The 14,915-nt window shown below is 35.1% G+C and overlaps 1 protein-coding gene and 1 pseudogene across 1 annotated transcript; both read left to right on the top strand.

Annotated features, from left to right (window-relative positions):
• Nucleotides 1-9,959: 9,959 nt before the first annotated feature.
• On the top strand, nucleotides 9,960-11,990 carry LOC115988138 (A-agglutinin anchorage subunit). Its single transcript, XM_031111784.1, has one exon. It carries the CDS (start codon nucleotides 10,224-10,226, stop codon nucleotides 11,472-11,474), a length of 1,251 nt encoding a protein of 416 aa, XP_030967644.1. The 5' UTR covers nucleotides 9,960-10,223; the 3' UTR covers nucleotides 11,475-11,990.
• Nucleotides 11,991-12,036: 46 nt separating this feature from the next.
• On the top strand, nucleotides 12,037-12,137 carry LOC115988184 (annotated as a pseudogene).
• Nucleotides 12,138-14,915: the final 2,778 nt, after the last annotated feature.

Below are 14,915 nucleotides of genomic sequence, written 5' to 3'. Positions count from 1 at the left end.
AAAGAAAACATATTGCATGATGAACAGTGGTGGAATAAATGGAGACTACTGACTTAGGGTGTATACTTATATAGATGGTGACTACTGACTTTAAAGTTTGTACTTTATTTATTTATTTAGGACACATAGGGTTTATGAGTTTATGGGTTTGTAGAACTTCTCACTCCATAAACTCTCTGGTTGATTGAACATTCAGGTCTTTATTAATAACCCGCGGTATTTATAAAAGAATACTAGAAGATAGGCTCGAGTTTGAGGAGGAGAACATCTCCTTGTAGTAATTAGTTAAGACTGCAGCAATGCCCGTGTTGATCATGCACTGGTCCCAAGCATCTTTGACTTTCAAAATCAATTTTTTTCGATGTCTATGTTGCATGGCTGTGGAAGTACTTTGTGTTTCTATCTCCCTTACTCCTCCAAAGAACTCTAGATCTTTGGTACCACATTCTTGCTTCCCATGAGATTCAATTCTTCCTTATAATTCCTTGAGATTTTCAAAATTGCCAAACTGAAATTTGAAATTAACTTTCGTTAGCTCTTATGATCAAAAATATCATGTGACCATTATGCGTCATAATCTTGTGACTATCAATTGTTTACACACACTTTTGGTTGATTTCATAATATTGTACCACATAAATTATTGAAGCCTTGCAATTTTACACATCATCAAACTAATATATAGTTTAATTTAATATTTACACATCATTGTATTCCAAATCTTAGTCCTATTAAAGGGTCCTCTAACATGTTATTATAAATTCGCACACACTCTAACATGCATCTAGCATTCAACATGACATATCATCCCATTGCAACACATGGCATAAGGTCCTACCATTCATCTAATCAGTTCATGCATTATATTCAATTATTTATACACATACACACGCGCACCCACTTTTGGTTGATATCATAATATTGTACCACATAAATTTTTGAAGCCTTGCAATTTTACACATCATTAAACTAATATATAGTTTAATTTAATATTTACATATCATTGAATTCCAAATCTTAGTCCCATCAAAGGGTCCTCTAACATGTTATTCTAGACTCGTACTCACTCTAACATGCATCTAACATTTAACATGGCATATCATCCCATTGCAACATATGGGATAAAGTCCTACCATTCATCTAATTAGTTCATGCATTATATCCAAAGGTAGCTACATCAAGAATCAACACATGCATATTCAATCATCGAAATTTCAAGACATTTAGACAAGTATGTTTAATCACTCAAGCATGACATCAAAACATTCAATCATACTCATCATTCAAACAAATGCATGTTCATATTTATATGCATGACTTACCTCACTTATCTCACTGCATCACAACATCTATGCATTAATACATGTTTATGTTCATATGCTTGTTCATGTGATTCTCAAAGATGTAAACCCTAATCTTTAATCTAACAATCAAAAGCAAGTAAAGCATGTTATCTTATGATCCTCCGGTCTAAGCATGTAAAACTAAGCCAAACAGAAGTTAAACAAGTGATTAAATCTGGCTAAAGCAAATAAAACATGAAGAATCTTAATTTTGGGTTTCTAGGCATGAGCATGTGTGCACATCCCATGTGCATGTGTATGCATGCTACGAGTATGCGTATGCATGCATGAAGCATGCACACGCGCACACACTTAGAAATGCAAACCCAAAACAACAATGAACAAATAATCAATACGAGAAATCTAATAACTTATCATGCTTATAATATAAAGACTAAACAATCTAAAATAAAAACAGATATATTAAAACAATAAAACACAAAAGAAATCAAACAAACAAACAAGAAAATATAAAGTTTATACCTCTATCTCAACACTAGAACTTTTTAGAGTTTTGATTTGACCGACCCCTTAGTCAATTTAATCAAGAACAAAACCAAGTAGGTCAGTAAGTTAAAACTCGAAGGTCAAGACCAAAGTAGGTCCTAAATCAGCAAAACTTTAACTTAAGAATGTTTAAAAAAAAAAAAAAAACTTTCTCTTTGATTCACCATTTTCTAATGAATTCGGCTTGTTTTGGTTAAAGAGCCTTTAAGGCCTTTTATAGTGATCATAGATGGGTGTAGGGCAGCTCCCAGCCGATGTGGGATTCATACTAAACAATTTTATGTCCAAAAACTTTCCTTACATGTATTCTAAAACCTTACATGCATTCTAAAACCCTACGTGCATGCCATACATAGAGTATTTGTGCGCATGCTTGATGTATGCGTGCGCATACTTAAAGCATGTGTGTGAATGCTTAAGTATGCTTGCACATATTTATGGGTTTTCTTGCTTATTTCTTACCAAAACATCATTCAAACTAAAGATTCACAAGAATGAGTCATAAATCAACCTTGGGCCTTTGAGTGATGTCGTCTTTGGGGAACAAGGGCTTAAGTTGTAAAGGGTACAAAATGAGGTGTCTACACACGGCTATGGAAGTACTTTGTGTTTCTATCTCCCTTGCTCCTCCAAAGAACTCTAGATCTTTGGTTCCACATTTTCACTTCCATGAGATTTAATTCTTCTTTATAATTCCTTGAGATTTTCATATTCACCAAATTGACATTTGAAATTAACTTTCATTAGCTTTTATGATTGAAAATATAATGTGACCATCATGGCTCATAATCATTTGAAATTAACTTTTGTTGGATTTTGTCAACTCATTCCAACAAAGTCAGTGAATTTTCCTCTTGTCACCATGTTATCTCCACCAAAACTTTTTGATTAGATCCTCAATTTCCTGGAGTAGTCCTAGGGGTAGTTTGAAGCACCCCATAGCATATATTAGGATTGCCTAGATGATTAATTTGATTAGAATCTCTCACCCTACTTGAAATAATAGTTAACTTTCCTAAGATGTAGTTGAAACTTGCTTTTTTTTCCCCCTTTCTTATTAATGAGAGGAGGCCTAGATTTTTTTCATAATGCTTGATCTCTTGAACCCCCATAACTCTTTTAATATGTAGCTTGGTAGCTTCCAGGGTTGATTTATTGAAGATGAGGGTTGTTTTATTTTTATAATTTTTTGGACATAAGAGGACTCATAAGCTATTAGGAGTTTGCCAAAAAAACAAATGTGTTAGTCTAGGCCCCCGTTTGCACAAATAAAATCCCCAGATCTCATCAACTCTAGCTGCCATGCAACCCTTTACAACACAGGAGAAAAATGAAATGAGAAAGAGGGTCTCCTTGCCTTATCCCTCTTGTTGGATAGATCTAGCCTTTGGGTTCTTTGTTGACCAGAATAGAATAGGAGACTGTTCTCACACACACCATAATTAGTTTAATCCATATTCACTAAAACTCATAGTTCTCATAAGATTCTCAAAAAAACTCTGTTCAACATGATTATAAGCTTTGCTCATGTCTATCTTGAGTGACATGAAACCAGCGCTTCTTAAATTATGCTTTGTCATGTAATGTAGAGTGTTAAAGGCAATAAGAATATTGTCAGTAATTAGGCAGTCTTTGGCAAAAGCAAATTGATGTTCCATGATTATGGAGGGAAAAAAAATTTCAATTTGTTTGCAAGCACTTTTGAAATAATCTTGTACAACACATTACATAGACTAATGATGTGAAAATCATAGACATGTAAAAGAAATTTTATTTTAGGGATAAGATTTATGAAAGTGTGGTTTACAAGATAGGATAGAGAACTTGTATTTAGCCAATTCAGTATAAATTGAGTGACATCCTAGACAACAACTTGCCATAAGTACTGAAAGAACAAAGGTGGCATGCAGTCGAGCTTGGGGCCTTGAGTGTGGGGCCATTTGTTTTAGAGCAACAACAACTTCCCACTCCTACAACTCTTTTTTTTAAGAAGGAATCGGAAAAAATACACTCAATAAAATGAGTAAGAGTAAAATAGTCAAAACCACAACCTATGCAACAATAGGCCACATCCTAATAAATGAACCTCATAGAATCCTTGTGTATAACTCTTAAAATATAAATAGTACATCAATTATCTTAATCAATGACCTTGGTGCCAACCTTTTAGTAGCAACATAATTCTTCCTTTTGCAATCATTTTCAACAATACCAAACCTAATCCTTTTACGTGTTTAGTTTGGCATGCAAACCTTTTTAAGGATATATCTAACTTTTAGGGTTAGGTGATTTTGTTGAACAATGAAAATGGAGACAGCCATGTTGAAATCAAAAAAGAAAAGAAAAGAAAATATGTTGCACAATGGACAGTGGTGGAATAGATGGAGACTATTGACTTAGGGTTTATACTTACATAGATGGTGACTACTGACTTTAAAGTTTGTACTTTTATTTATTTAGGACACGTAGGGTTTATGGGTTTGTATAACTTCTTACTTCATAAATCCTCTAGTTGATTAAACATTCAAGTCTTTACTAATTACCCATGGTATTTGTGAAAGAATGCTAGTAGATAAGCTCGAGTTTGAAGAGGAGAACATCTCTTTGTAGTAATTAGTTAGGACTACTGCAATGCCCATGTTGATTATGCCACTGGTCCCAGGCATCTTTGACTCTCAAAATCAATTTTTTTCAATGTCTGTGTTGCATAGTTGTGGAAGTACTTTGTGTTTCTATCTCCCTTGCTCCTCCAATTAACTTTAGATCTTTTGGTTCCACACTCTTGCTTCCATGAGATTCAATTAGTCCTTATAATTCCTTGAGATTTTCATATTTGCCAAACTGACATTTGAAATTAAGGGTCTGTTTGGATACCGCTTATTTTGATTAAAACTGAAAACGTTGTAGCAAAATAATTTTTAAATGTGTGAATAGTGTCGTAGGATCCACTTTTAATGAATGTTTTGGTGAAAAAAGAGGTTTATGGGTCCTGTAAACAACGCATGGGACCCATTAGAAAGCACTACAGCTACAGAACAAGCTTTAAAAAAAAAAAAAAAAAAAAAAAAAAAAAAAAAAAACGGCAGACGCAAGCGTTATAATCTAAATCCAAATGGGTACTAACTTTCGTTAGCTCTTATGATTGAAAATACCACGTGACCATCATGTGTCATAATCTTGTGACCATTAATTGTTTATACACACACTTTTGGTTGATCTCATAATATTGTACTACATAAATTTTTGAAGCCTTGCAGTTTTACACATCATTAAACTAATATATAGTTTAATTTAATATTTACACATCATTGTGTTTCAAATCTTAGTCCCATTAAAGGGTTCTCTTATATGTTATTCTAGACTCGCACATACTATAACATGCATCTAGCATTCAACATGACATATCATCCTATTGCAACACATGGCATAAGGTCCTACCATTCATCTAATCAGTTAATGCATTATATCTAAAGACAGTAACATCAAGAATCAACATATGCATATTCAATCATCAAAGTATCAAGACATTTAGATAAGCATGTTCAATCACTCAAGCATGACATCGAAACATTCAATCATACTCATCAGTCAAACAAATATATATTCATGTTTATATGCATGACTTATTTCACTACATCACAACACCTATGCATTAATGCATGTTTATGTTCATATGCATGTTCGTGTGATTCTCAAAGATGTAAACCCTAATCTTTAATCTAACAATCAAAAGCAAGTAAAGCATGTTATCTTATTGATCCTATGGTCTAAGCATGTAAAACTAAGTCAAATAGAAGTTAAACAATGATTAAAACTGGCTAGAGCAAATAAAATATGAAGAACCTTAATTCTGGGTTTCTAGGCACGAGCATGCGTGTGCATGCATGGGGTATGCATCCGCATCACATATGCATACGTACGCATGCTACAAGTATGCATATGCATGCATGAAGCATTCACACGCACACACACCTAGAAACACAAACCCAAAACAACAAAGAACCAATAATCAATACGAGAAATCTAATAACCTATCATGCTTCTAATATAAAGACTAAACAACCTAAACTAAAAACAGATATATTAAAACAATAAAACACAAAAGAAAGTAAACAAACAACACAAACAAGAAAATATAAAGTTTAAACCACTACCTTAACACTAAAACTCTTTAGAGTTTGATTTGACTGACCCCTTGGTCAATTTAATCAAAAACAAAATTAAGAAGATTAGTAAGCTTAAAACTCGAAGGTCAAGACCAAAGTAGGTCTCAGCCCAACAAAACTTTAACTTAAGAATGTTTTAAAAAAAAAAAAAAATCTCTTTGATTCACCATTTTCTAATGAATTTGGCTTGTTTTGGTAAAAGAGCCTTTGAGGCCTTTTTATAGTGATCATAGATGGGTGTAAGGCGGCTCCCAGCCGATGTGAGATTCACTCTACACAATCTTATGTCCAAAAACTTTCCTTACATGTATTCTGAAACCCTACATGTATGCCATACACAGGGTATCCATACGCATGCTCGATGTATGCGTGCATACTTAAAGTGTGTGAGCGAATGCTTAAGTATGCGTGCACATACTTAGGGGTTTTCCTGCTTATTTTCTTACCAAAGCATCCTTCAAGCTAAAGATTCACAAGAATGAGCCCTAAATCAACCTTGGGCCTTCAAGTGATGTCATCTTTGGGGAACAGGGGCTCGAGTTGTAAAGGGTACAAAATGAGGTGTCTGCACACAGCTGTGGAAGTACTTTGTGTTTCTATCTCCCTTGCTCCTCCAAAGAACTCTAGATCTTTGGTTCTACATTCTCGCTTCCAGGAGATTCAATTCTTCCTTATAATTCCTCAAGATTTTCATATTCGCCAATTTGACATTTGAAATTAATTTTCATTAGCTTTTATGATTGAAAATATAATGTGACAATCATGCATCATAATCCTATGACCATCAATTGTTTATATATATATATATATATACACATTTTTGGTTGATCTCATAATATTATACCCCATAAATTTTTGAAACCTTGCAATTTTACACATCATTAAACTAATATATAGTTTAATTTAATGTTTATTATATTATATATTTAATCTCACTATTAGAATGTTGGTAAATCATATTTTCTTTAAATCATAATAAAGTTCTTTAAAAAAATCATAATAATGTCTAATGCTAAAATATATAGTTTCATACAGAACACAATAATAATAAATGCACATGGGTAGCTCCACATTAAAGCTAGGGTGGTCACAAGACCACCCTGGCTTGAAAGAAAAATATTATATATAAATTCTAAAATATTTATGATCTTTTTACCCTTAAAAAAATTTGTGACCGGCTTAATTTTTTTTAGGCCCAACATAATTAAACTTTAAACAAAATTTGACAAAAAACTTAGTTATAGATTAAGGCTATAACTCCACTTTTTTTAAAAAAAAATTTTTTTAATTTTTTTATTGGATGTGAATTTTGACAAATTCACCATTAAATTAAATTTTTTTTTTTCTTGTATCATCCGTGCTTGAGAAATTTTAAGAAAATCTAAAATCATTAGCTATGTCATCAATCAAATGTTTAAATTTTGAGTTTTTGTAGTCTAAAATTATACATTAAAAAAAAAAAAGTTTATGGATCAAATAGTAAATAATATCTGATTGGTATGAAATTTGACATATATTTTAAGAACATAAAAAATATATAATTCAACGGTTAGATTTTTAAAATATGTAGCCATGCTAATTTGTTTAGTGAGAGTTGTAGATTTAAGCTACAACTAAGTTTGTAGCCAAACTTTATCCTTAAATGAATTTTGATTCCCTTAACAATATATTTGGTCTTTACAAACAAAAAGAAAAAGCCAAGAAAAATTTTATCTAACTAATTTTTTTTTGATATAAGATAGAAATTCTATTGTAGCCTAATCTAAGTGTATATGTGTATGAAACTCCCCCCTGAAAACTTGAATCTCGACTCTTACCCCTCTACACCCTACAAACATTTATACTTGTGGAGTGACCATTGCACCAAGGGTATGTGGTGGTATCTAACTAAAATTTTGAAAGAGACGTGGCTTGTAATATTGATAATGGAAATATTATGCAACGATTTCAAAATAAGAAAACTCATAAAAGGAAATTGTAAGACTATGTATTTGTAAGTGTTTTTTTTTTTTTTTGGTCGTCAATATATGAAGTTTTATTTTTATTAGATTTTGTAAAGTGACCATCTTGGAAAAAATTCTTGAAACCGCAAAATGTGCATAGTTATCAAATTTCTTATTCAAACAAAAAAAAAAAAAAATTCAAAAATTATATTGCATTACAAATTTTCATGCAATACACAGGTTACTGACTAGATTTTTAATACAACTCATTCACACTAAATACTTATTTAATTAATGTGTAATCCATTACATAATTCATTTATGGAATATAACTAATTCCAAAATTTGACAAAAAAATATGTTAAGATATTCCCAATCTTATCCAAAGTGCACTCATTGAACATTTATACAATCACATTTAGATTGAATACATTTTTTTATGAAGTGATATTAGACATTTTTTTTTAAAAAAAACTTCAAGTATTTGATTAAACAGCATATCAAAAGTCTATTTTGATTTGAAAATTGAAGGTGATGTATTATTTTGCTTTTTCTAGACGTAACTTCAACAAGTACTAAAGTACCTAATCTATAATTTGTGGACAAAATTAAATGAGTATATACAATTAAGAGATCAAGGGTAAGCGGTGGTATCTAACTAAAATTTTGAAAGAGACGTGGCTTGTAATATTGATAATGAGAATATTATGCAACGATTTCAAAATAAGAAAACTTATAAAAGGAAATTGTAAGACTTTATGTATTTGTGAGCGTTTTCTTATTTTTTTGGTCGTCAATATATGAAGTTCTATTTTATTAGATTTTGTATAGTGACTATTCTGAAAAAAATTCCTGAAGCCGCAAAATGTGCGTAGTTATCAAATTTCGTATTCAAACAAAAATTAAGAAATTAAGAAATTATATTATATTAAAATTTTTTATGCAATACACAGGTTACTGACTAGTTATTTAACACAACTCATTCACACTAAATACTCATTTAATTAATGTGTAATCTATTACATAATTCATTTATGGAATACAACTAATTCCAAAATTTGACAAAAAAAAAAAAATGTTAAGATATTCCCAATCTTAGCCAAAGTGCATTCATTGAACATTTATACAATCATATTTAGATTGAATACATTATTTTATGAAGTGATATTAGACAATTTTTTTTTTAAACTTCAAGTATTTGATTAAACAGCATATCAAAAGTCAATTTTGATTTGAAAATTGAAGGTGATGTATTATTTTGCTTTACCTAGACGTAACTTCAATAAGTACTAAAGTGCACAATCTATCATTTGTGGACAAAATTAAATGAGTATATACAATTAAGAGATCAAAATTGAATTCTTTTAAAAAAAAAATCTATACATAATCAAATGATGATATTTTATATATAGGTCAAATTACAATTTATTCATATGTGATTTGATCGAAATTTAAGTTGTTTATATGTGGTTTGAAATTTGATACTTTACATATTTTGTCCGAAATTTAAGTGGTATACCTGTGATTTGAAATCCTATGATGCAAGTATTCCGTTGAATTATTTTATTTGATCTTATATATATATATATATATATATTTTTTTTTATTTATGTTTTTGGATAAGGAAGATATAAAGGCAAAGTAAAATTACATATTTAATTATATTTTTAACAGAAGTGGGTTACAAAATTCTAATTGAGCTAACCTCAAATAAGTAAAGTGTTAAATTTTTAATAACAAATAGACAACTTAAATTTTAGTCAAACTATATTTTATAATTTGCGATTATATATATTTATATATATATATATATTTTTTTTTTAATTTTAATTTTTTAATTTTTGGTTTTTGTCACAATGAGAAATAGAGGCCGAAAGGTAGACGTAAAAACAAGAGAGAATGAGAGCTCCTACAAGCCAACTGGGCCTACTACTAGTCTAGCTTTGAATCTAAACTGTAAAGTAATAAAACGCACGCAAATCAGTGTTATATATGTATGTACCCTTCTTGCTTCACACCATTTCACAAACTCTCTCTCTCTCTCTCTCTCTCTCACGTTCCCTCTTCAATCACATTAACGACAAACCTCTTTTCTTCCAAACCCTAGAACAGAGCTACTACACAAAAACCCTAATCTCCCTCTCTCTCTCGATCTTTCTAGAGATCTTGCTGCATTTTCCGGCGATGTGATTCCGGCTAAACTCAGAGCATTTCCGTTTTTTTTTTTTGAAACACTACAGCTTCAACAACATTGTTTACAGAAAATGGCCTCAGCATGTGTAAACAACATCGGAATGTCGCCGGAGAGCTTCATCGACCTAGCTCCGGCGACTTACGGCTGGCTCAGCCCTCGCATCTCCTTCAGCCGCGACGACGACTCTTCAAAGCTCGCGGCTCCCAAGCCACCGCCGGCGAAATCGCCGCCTCCCTCCGAGCTACCAGATCTGGATGCACCGGCCGGAGATTTCGAGTTCAGGCTGGAAGATCCAGTGGCCATGCTCCCCGCCGACGAGCTCTTCTCCGACGGAAAGCTCGTGCCACTACAGCTCTCGTCGGTCAAACCTCAAGTCAACGATGCCACCATTTCCGAGATCAGGTCGCCGGAGTCTCCAAAAACTCGCCGGAGACCCGAGATCTCCAGCACCGACCCGTACCTCTTCTCTCCCAAAGCTCCGAGATGTTCTAGCCGTTGGAAAGACCTTCTCGGCCTCAAAAAACTCTACCACAACTCAAACCCAAAACCCGACCCAAAAACGACACCGTCGTCCACCACCACCACAACCACAAACACCAAATCCCTCAAACACTTCCTCCAACGAAGCTCGAAGTCTGCCACCACATCATCATTATCTCTATCTTCCTCATGCGACTTGTCGTTGAGCCTCCCTTTGTTAAAAGACACAGACTCTTCCTCATCCGAGTCGTTATTATCTTCTTCTCGATTCTCGCTTTCCTCCTCTTCCTCCTCCGGCCACGAGCTCGAAGATCTCCCCAGACTCTCCCTCGACTCCGAGAAACAAAACCCGAACCCAAACCCAAACCCAAACCCGATTTCAATCCACCGCAACCCGCTGAAGATGAGACCGGTAAAACCGAAGCAGACAAGGCAAATGGACAGCAATGGCGGCAACAACAGCAAAAACGTGAGAACAGGAAGGAGTTATACGAAAGAAGCTCAATCGACGAGTAGAGGAGTATCGGTCGATAGTCCGAGAATGAACTCGTCTGGGAAGATAGTGTTTCAGAGCTTGGAACGAAGCTCGAGCAGTCCGAGTAGTTTCAACGGTGGGCCCAGGTTTAAGCACAGAGGAATGGAGAGGTCCTATTCGGCAAACGTGAGAGTAACCCCGGTTCTCAATGTGCCGGTTTGTTCGCTCCGTGGCCCGTATTCCAGTAAATCGTTTGGGTTCGGACAGCTTTTCTCGTCGCCGCAGAAACGAGAAACCGGAGGCAACAGCAGAGGCCATTCATATTATCATAGTAGTAATAGCAAGAACCGCACCGATCGAATCTGACAAGAGCAGTAAAATTTTTGTTCTTGTTTATGTTAATGTCTTCTCTCTCTCTTTTTTTGAAGCAAATACCGCATGACATTGGTAGTTAATTTTGTTGCTCTAGTTATCAAAAAAAAAAAAAACTGATTTTAGATCGTGTAAATATGCGGGGATTTTCTTCTGATGTTGTTGTTGTTCGGGTTTTGCTAACTTTAATGTTAAGGAAAAACAAAAAATAGGAACCCAAATCTATGAAGTAGTAGCTGAGTTTCAGGTTCTTGTAGGATGGTTCTTCTTCTTGTTGTTCTTGATCTGAAAGGTTTGGAATCTCTGTTTTTTGCTGTTCATGTCTGAATGTGTTCGTGTTTGTGTTTGTGTTTGCACGCACGCGCTCTGAGAGCGCGTAGGAGATATTATTATGGGTTTGGGTTAGACTTAGATTTAGAGTTTGGGGGAGATATAAGATTTGTCTTAATGATGTCTTTACACGGAGAGAGCTTAAGCTATGATTAATAAATTAAAATGTGTTATTACTTATTAGTCACTTTCCATGAATTTTACTTTGTAGTTTAGCGTGGGACGTTTTGGGAAACGATGCCAAAGTTTTTTAAACAGTTTTGTGATCAGAAGCGCCAGCGAGCTCTGCCGAATTTGTTTATATTTGCACGTCAGTCTGATCCAAAGCTACCCCTCTCTCTATATATTCCAATCTTAATTAGCATAATTAATGCTAGTAGATTAATGTTGTTACTGTTTATCTTGCTTTTTTGCTTTGGGTCGATGTGGACCACGTGTGATTCTAGTGTATAGGATTTAAATATGTAGGACAGGGTTTTATACAGGAGTGTACTTGTTTGTATTGTGCGGATAGTTACACCATCTTGACTTTGAGGGGATATGATAAATGAATTGTCGTTATTAATGCCGCTGTTACGGGAAAAAAAATTATTGTGATATAATGAAAAATAGTTGTAGTACACCATTATATATATTCATTTCTTTAAATCCCCACAATTCTTGGATCATATATTCCATTTAGCTCCATACTTGGTGTCATGTAATGTCTCATATTTGAGCTTAGATTATGGGCAAGGCTAGCTGGAATGGATGGAAATTAAGATTACTTTTAACATTCTAGGTGGCCTACAAGGATTGCGAAACCAAAGGCAGAGGCAGTGGCAGAGGCAGAGAGAGAGAGAGGCAGAGAACCCATGTGATATATTGGCTAAACAAAACTAAAATAAGGAAAATGCATTTCGAACTTGTCGTTGTCCGCCTGTCTATAATGTAAAAAAAAAAAAAAGAGCTTGGTTTGTGTCCGGTGGTCAGTTGTCACTGGACATATTAAGATATAAACATGTGTCTAAAAGTGGACAAGTGTTCGCAACACCATGTCCAATCTAATCTCTAATCCTGCATTAGCCTGCGCATGTTGAAAAAACACGCCTGTGATTTGGATGAATGAATAATTTTATTCAACGAGAAAGCTCTGTGATTTGGATGAATGAATAATTTTATTCAACGAGAAAGCAACTACAAATCAACACGCCTGTGAGTTGACGTTGGGATAGTGAGAACTGAGAAATTGAGATATACACATCAATTTGATCATTACATAATAGACATGGACAGACCTAAAGCTTAGAATCTTTCTTATGATGGGTTTTGGGCTCTTTTACCTATGATATCAAGAAGACCCTTTCTTTACCTATTGCTTATCCGTTGGATCTAATTAAAATTATTTCATTTTTTTTAATTTCTTTTTTTTTTAAGTGTGTTGTCCGGATTTTGAGATTTTGAATGATGTGGGTGGTTGACCAGGTCTCATTGGGCCCAATCTGTTTTGTCCCCATTTGAAGATATGTTTTGGGGTTGTGATAACGTGATAGGGGTTGCACACCCACTTGTTGTATATTTGATTATTGTTCTGTCATTGCAGAGGGCAATACTGTCCTTTTGGACCCTATATATATATATATATATATATTCTAATAACTCATCCTATTATTGCTTCTTTTTTTCATGCACTTCATAAGGGCTATTTTGGTTTCATTCATTTAGCAATGCTTCAACGCATGGTAATTGTGGGGCCCAATAATTTAAGGGCCAAGTCCAATTGCTCCTGGGAAGTCCGAAGGCCCAATCCGAGGAGAGCTGTGGCCCAAGTTCTACAATACACAGCACAAAACAATTTTTGGGAGGCAGCCGAGGACGGTTCAGTCCTCGGCAGATCCTGAATCCCACCGAAATAAAGGGGTAAAACAGGTATAGGGACGAATTCGTGAGGAAATCCAAAATATCTTGGGGAAGTTATCCTTACTACCCCTCCAGATAAGACCCAACACATGACAGAGCCGTACTCTGCAGCCTTATCAACCATACCCAACAATTCTGGGATTAGACTGATGGGACAAATATCAGTCTTGTATAGATTGACCCTACACGTGGACGAAGGACAATCAACACGGACGAGTATAAAAGAAGAAAGTAAGTAAATCTAAGGGAGATCCCGGCCCACCCCCAAAAAAAGAAGGATCACATGGGAGAGAACATCTCAACAAACACCGGACTTCACTGAAGAAAGTCCGTCGTTGGATAACCGGGGAAAGGCCTCAATGGTCCTCGGATCAACTCCGAGGAGTCCCACCCCATAAGGTGCGACGTCTTAGGGCTTAAATGTTCAAGCCCAACTCCTTTTTCTGCCTGAATTCCTCAAAAACCAGATCGGACATCGCCCCGTGACCAGCGGCTAGCTTTTTAAGCCCACTCTCTACAAATCATATTGTGAGGGATCTTTCGTACGCGAGCCCAACATCCTTATTGGGCCGCCAGAGAATTGTGTCCTTACAATTGGCGCCGTCTGTGGGAAAGCTTGCGCGTTAGCGCAGGTGGCGGTGGAATCAACTCATTGGCAAGCAGAAATTTCTGGGATCTCCTCCGTCTCCGGCGACATATAGTTGTCGCTCCGACGAAAACTTCTGCTAGGGGCTACGCCTCGCAGTACTAAGGGCGCGGGCATCTCTAGGGGCCTCCAGCCTCGAGCCAACTCTCCCCGCCCTGGTGTAGGGGCTCATGGTCGAAAAAATAAATCAAGTAAAAAAAAAAATCTTATAAGTTTTGGACAGAACCAAGGCCTTGCATGGTCCACGGACTCAAGCCTATGGGGAAACCAAGTACATAAAAAGATCATAAGTTTTGGACAGAACCAAGGCCTTGCATGGTCCTCGGACTCAAGCCTATGGGGAAACCAAGTACATAAAAAGATCATAAGTTTTGGACAGAACCAAGACCTTGCATGGTTCTGGACTCAAGCCTATGGGAAACCAAGTACATAAACAGATCTAAGTTTTGACAGAACCAAAGCCTTGCATGTCCACGACTCAAGCCGAGGAACCAAGTACATAAAAAAATCATAAGTTTTGACAAAACCAACCTGCATTCTCGACTCAAGCCTATGGGAAA

Source organism: Quercus lobata, chromosome 4 (assembly GCF_001633185.2).
Source record: "Quercus lobata isolate SW786 chromosome 4, ValleyOak3.0 Primary Assembly, whole genome shotgun sequence".
Classification (NCBI taxonomy): Eukaryota; Viridiplantae; Streptophyta; class Magnoliopsida; order Fagales; family Fagaceae; genus Quercus; species Quercus lobata.
Note: the sequence above shows the minus strand (reverse complement) of the source record. Positions and strands in the feature narration are given on the sequence as shown.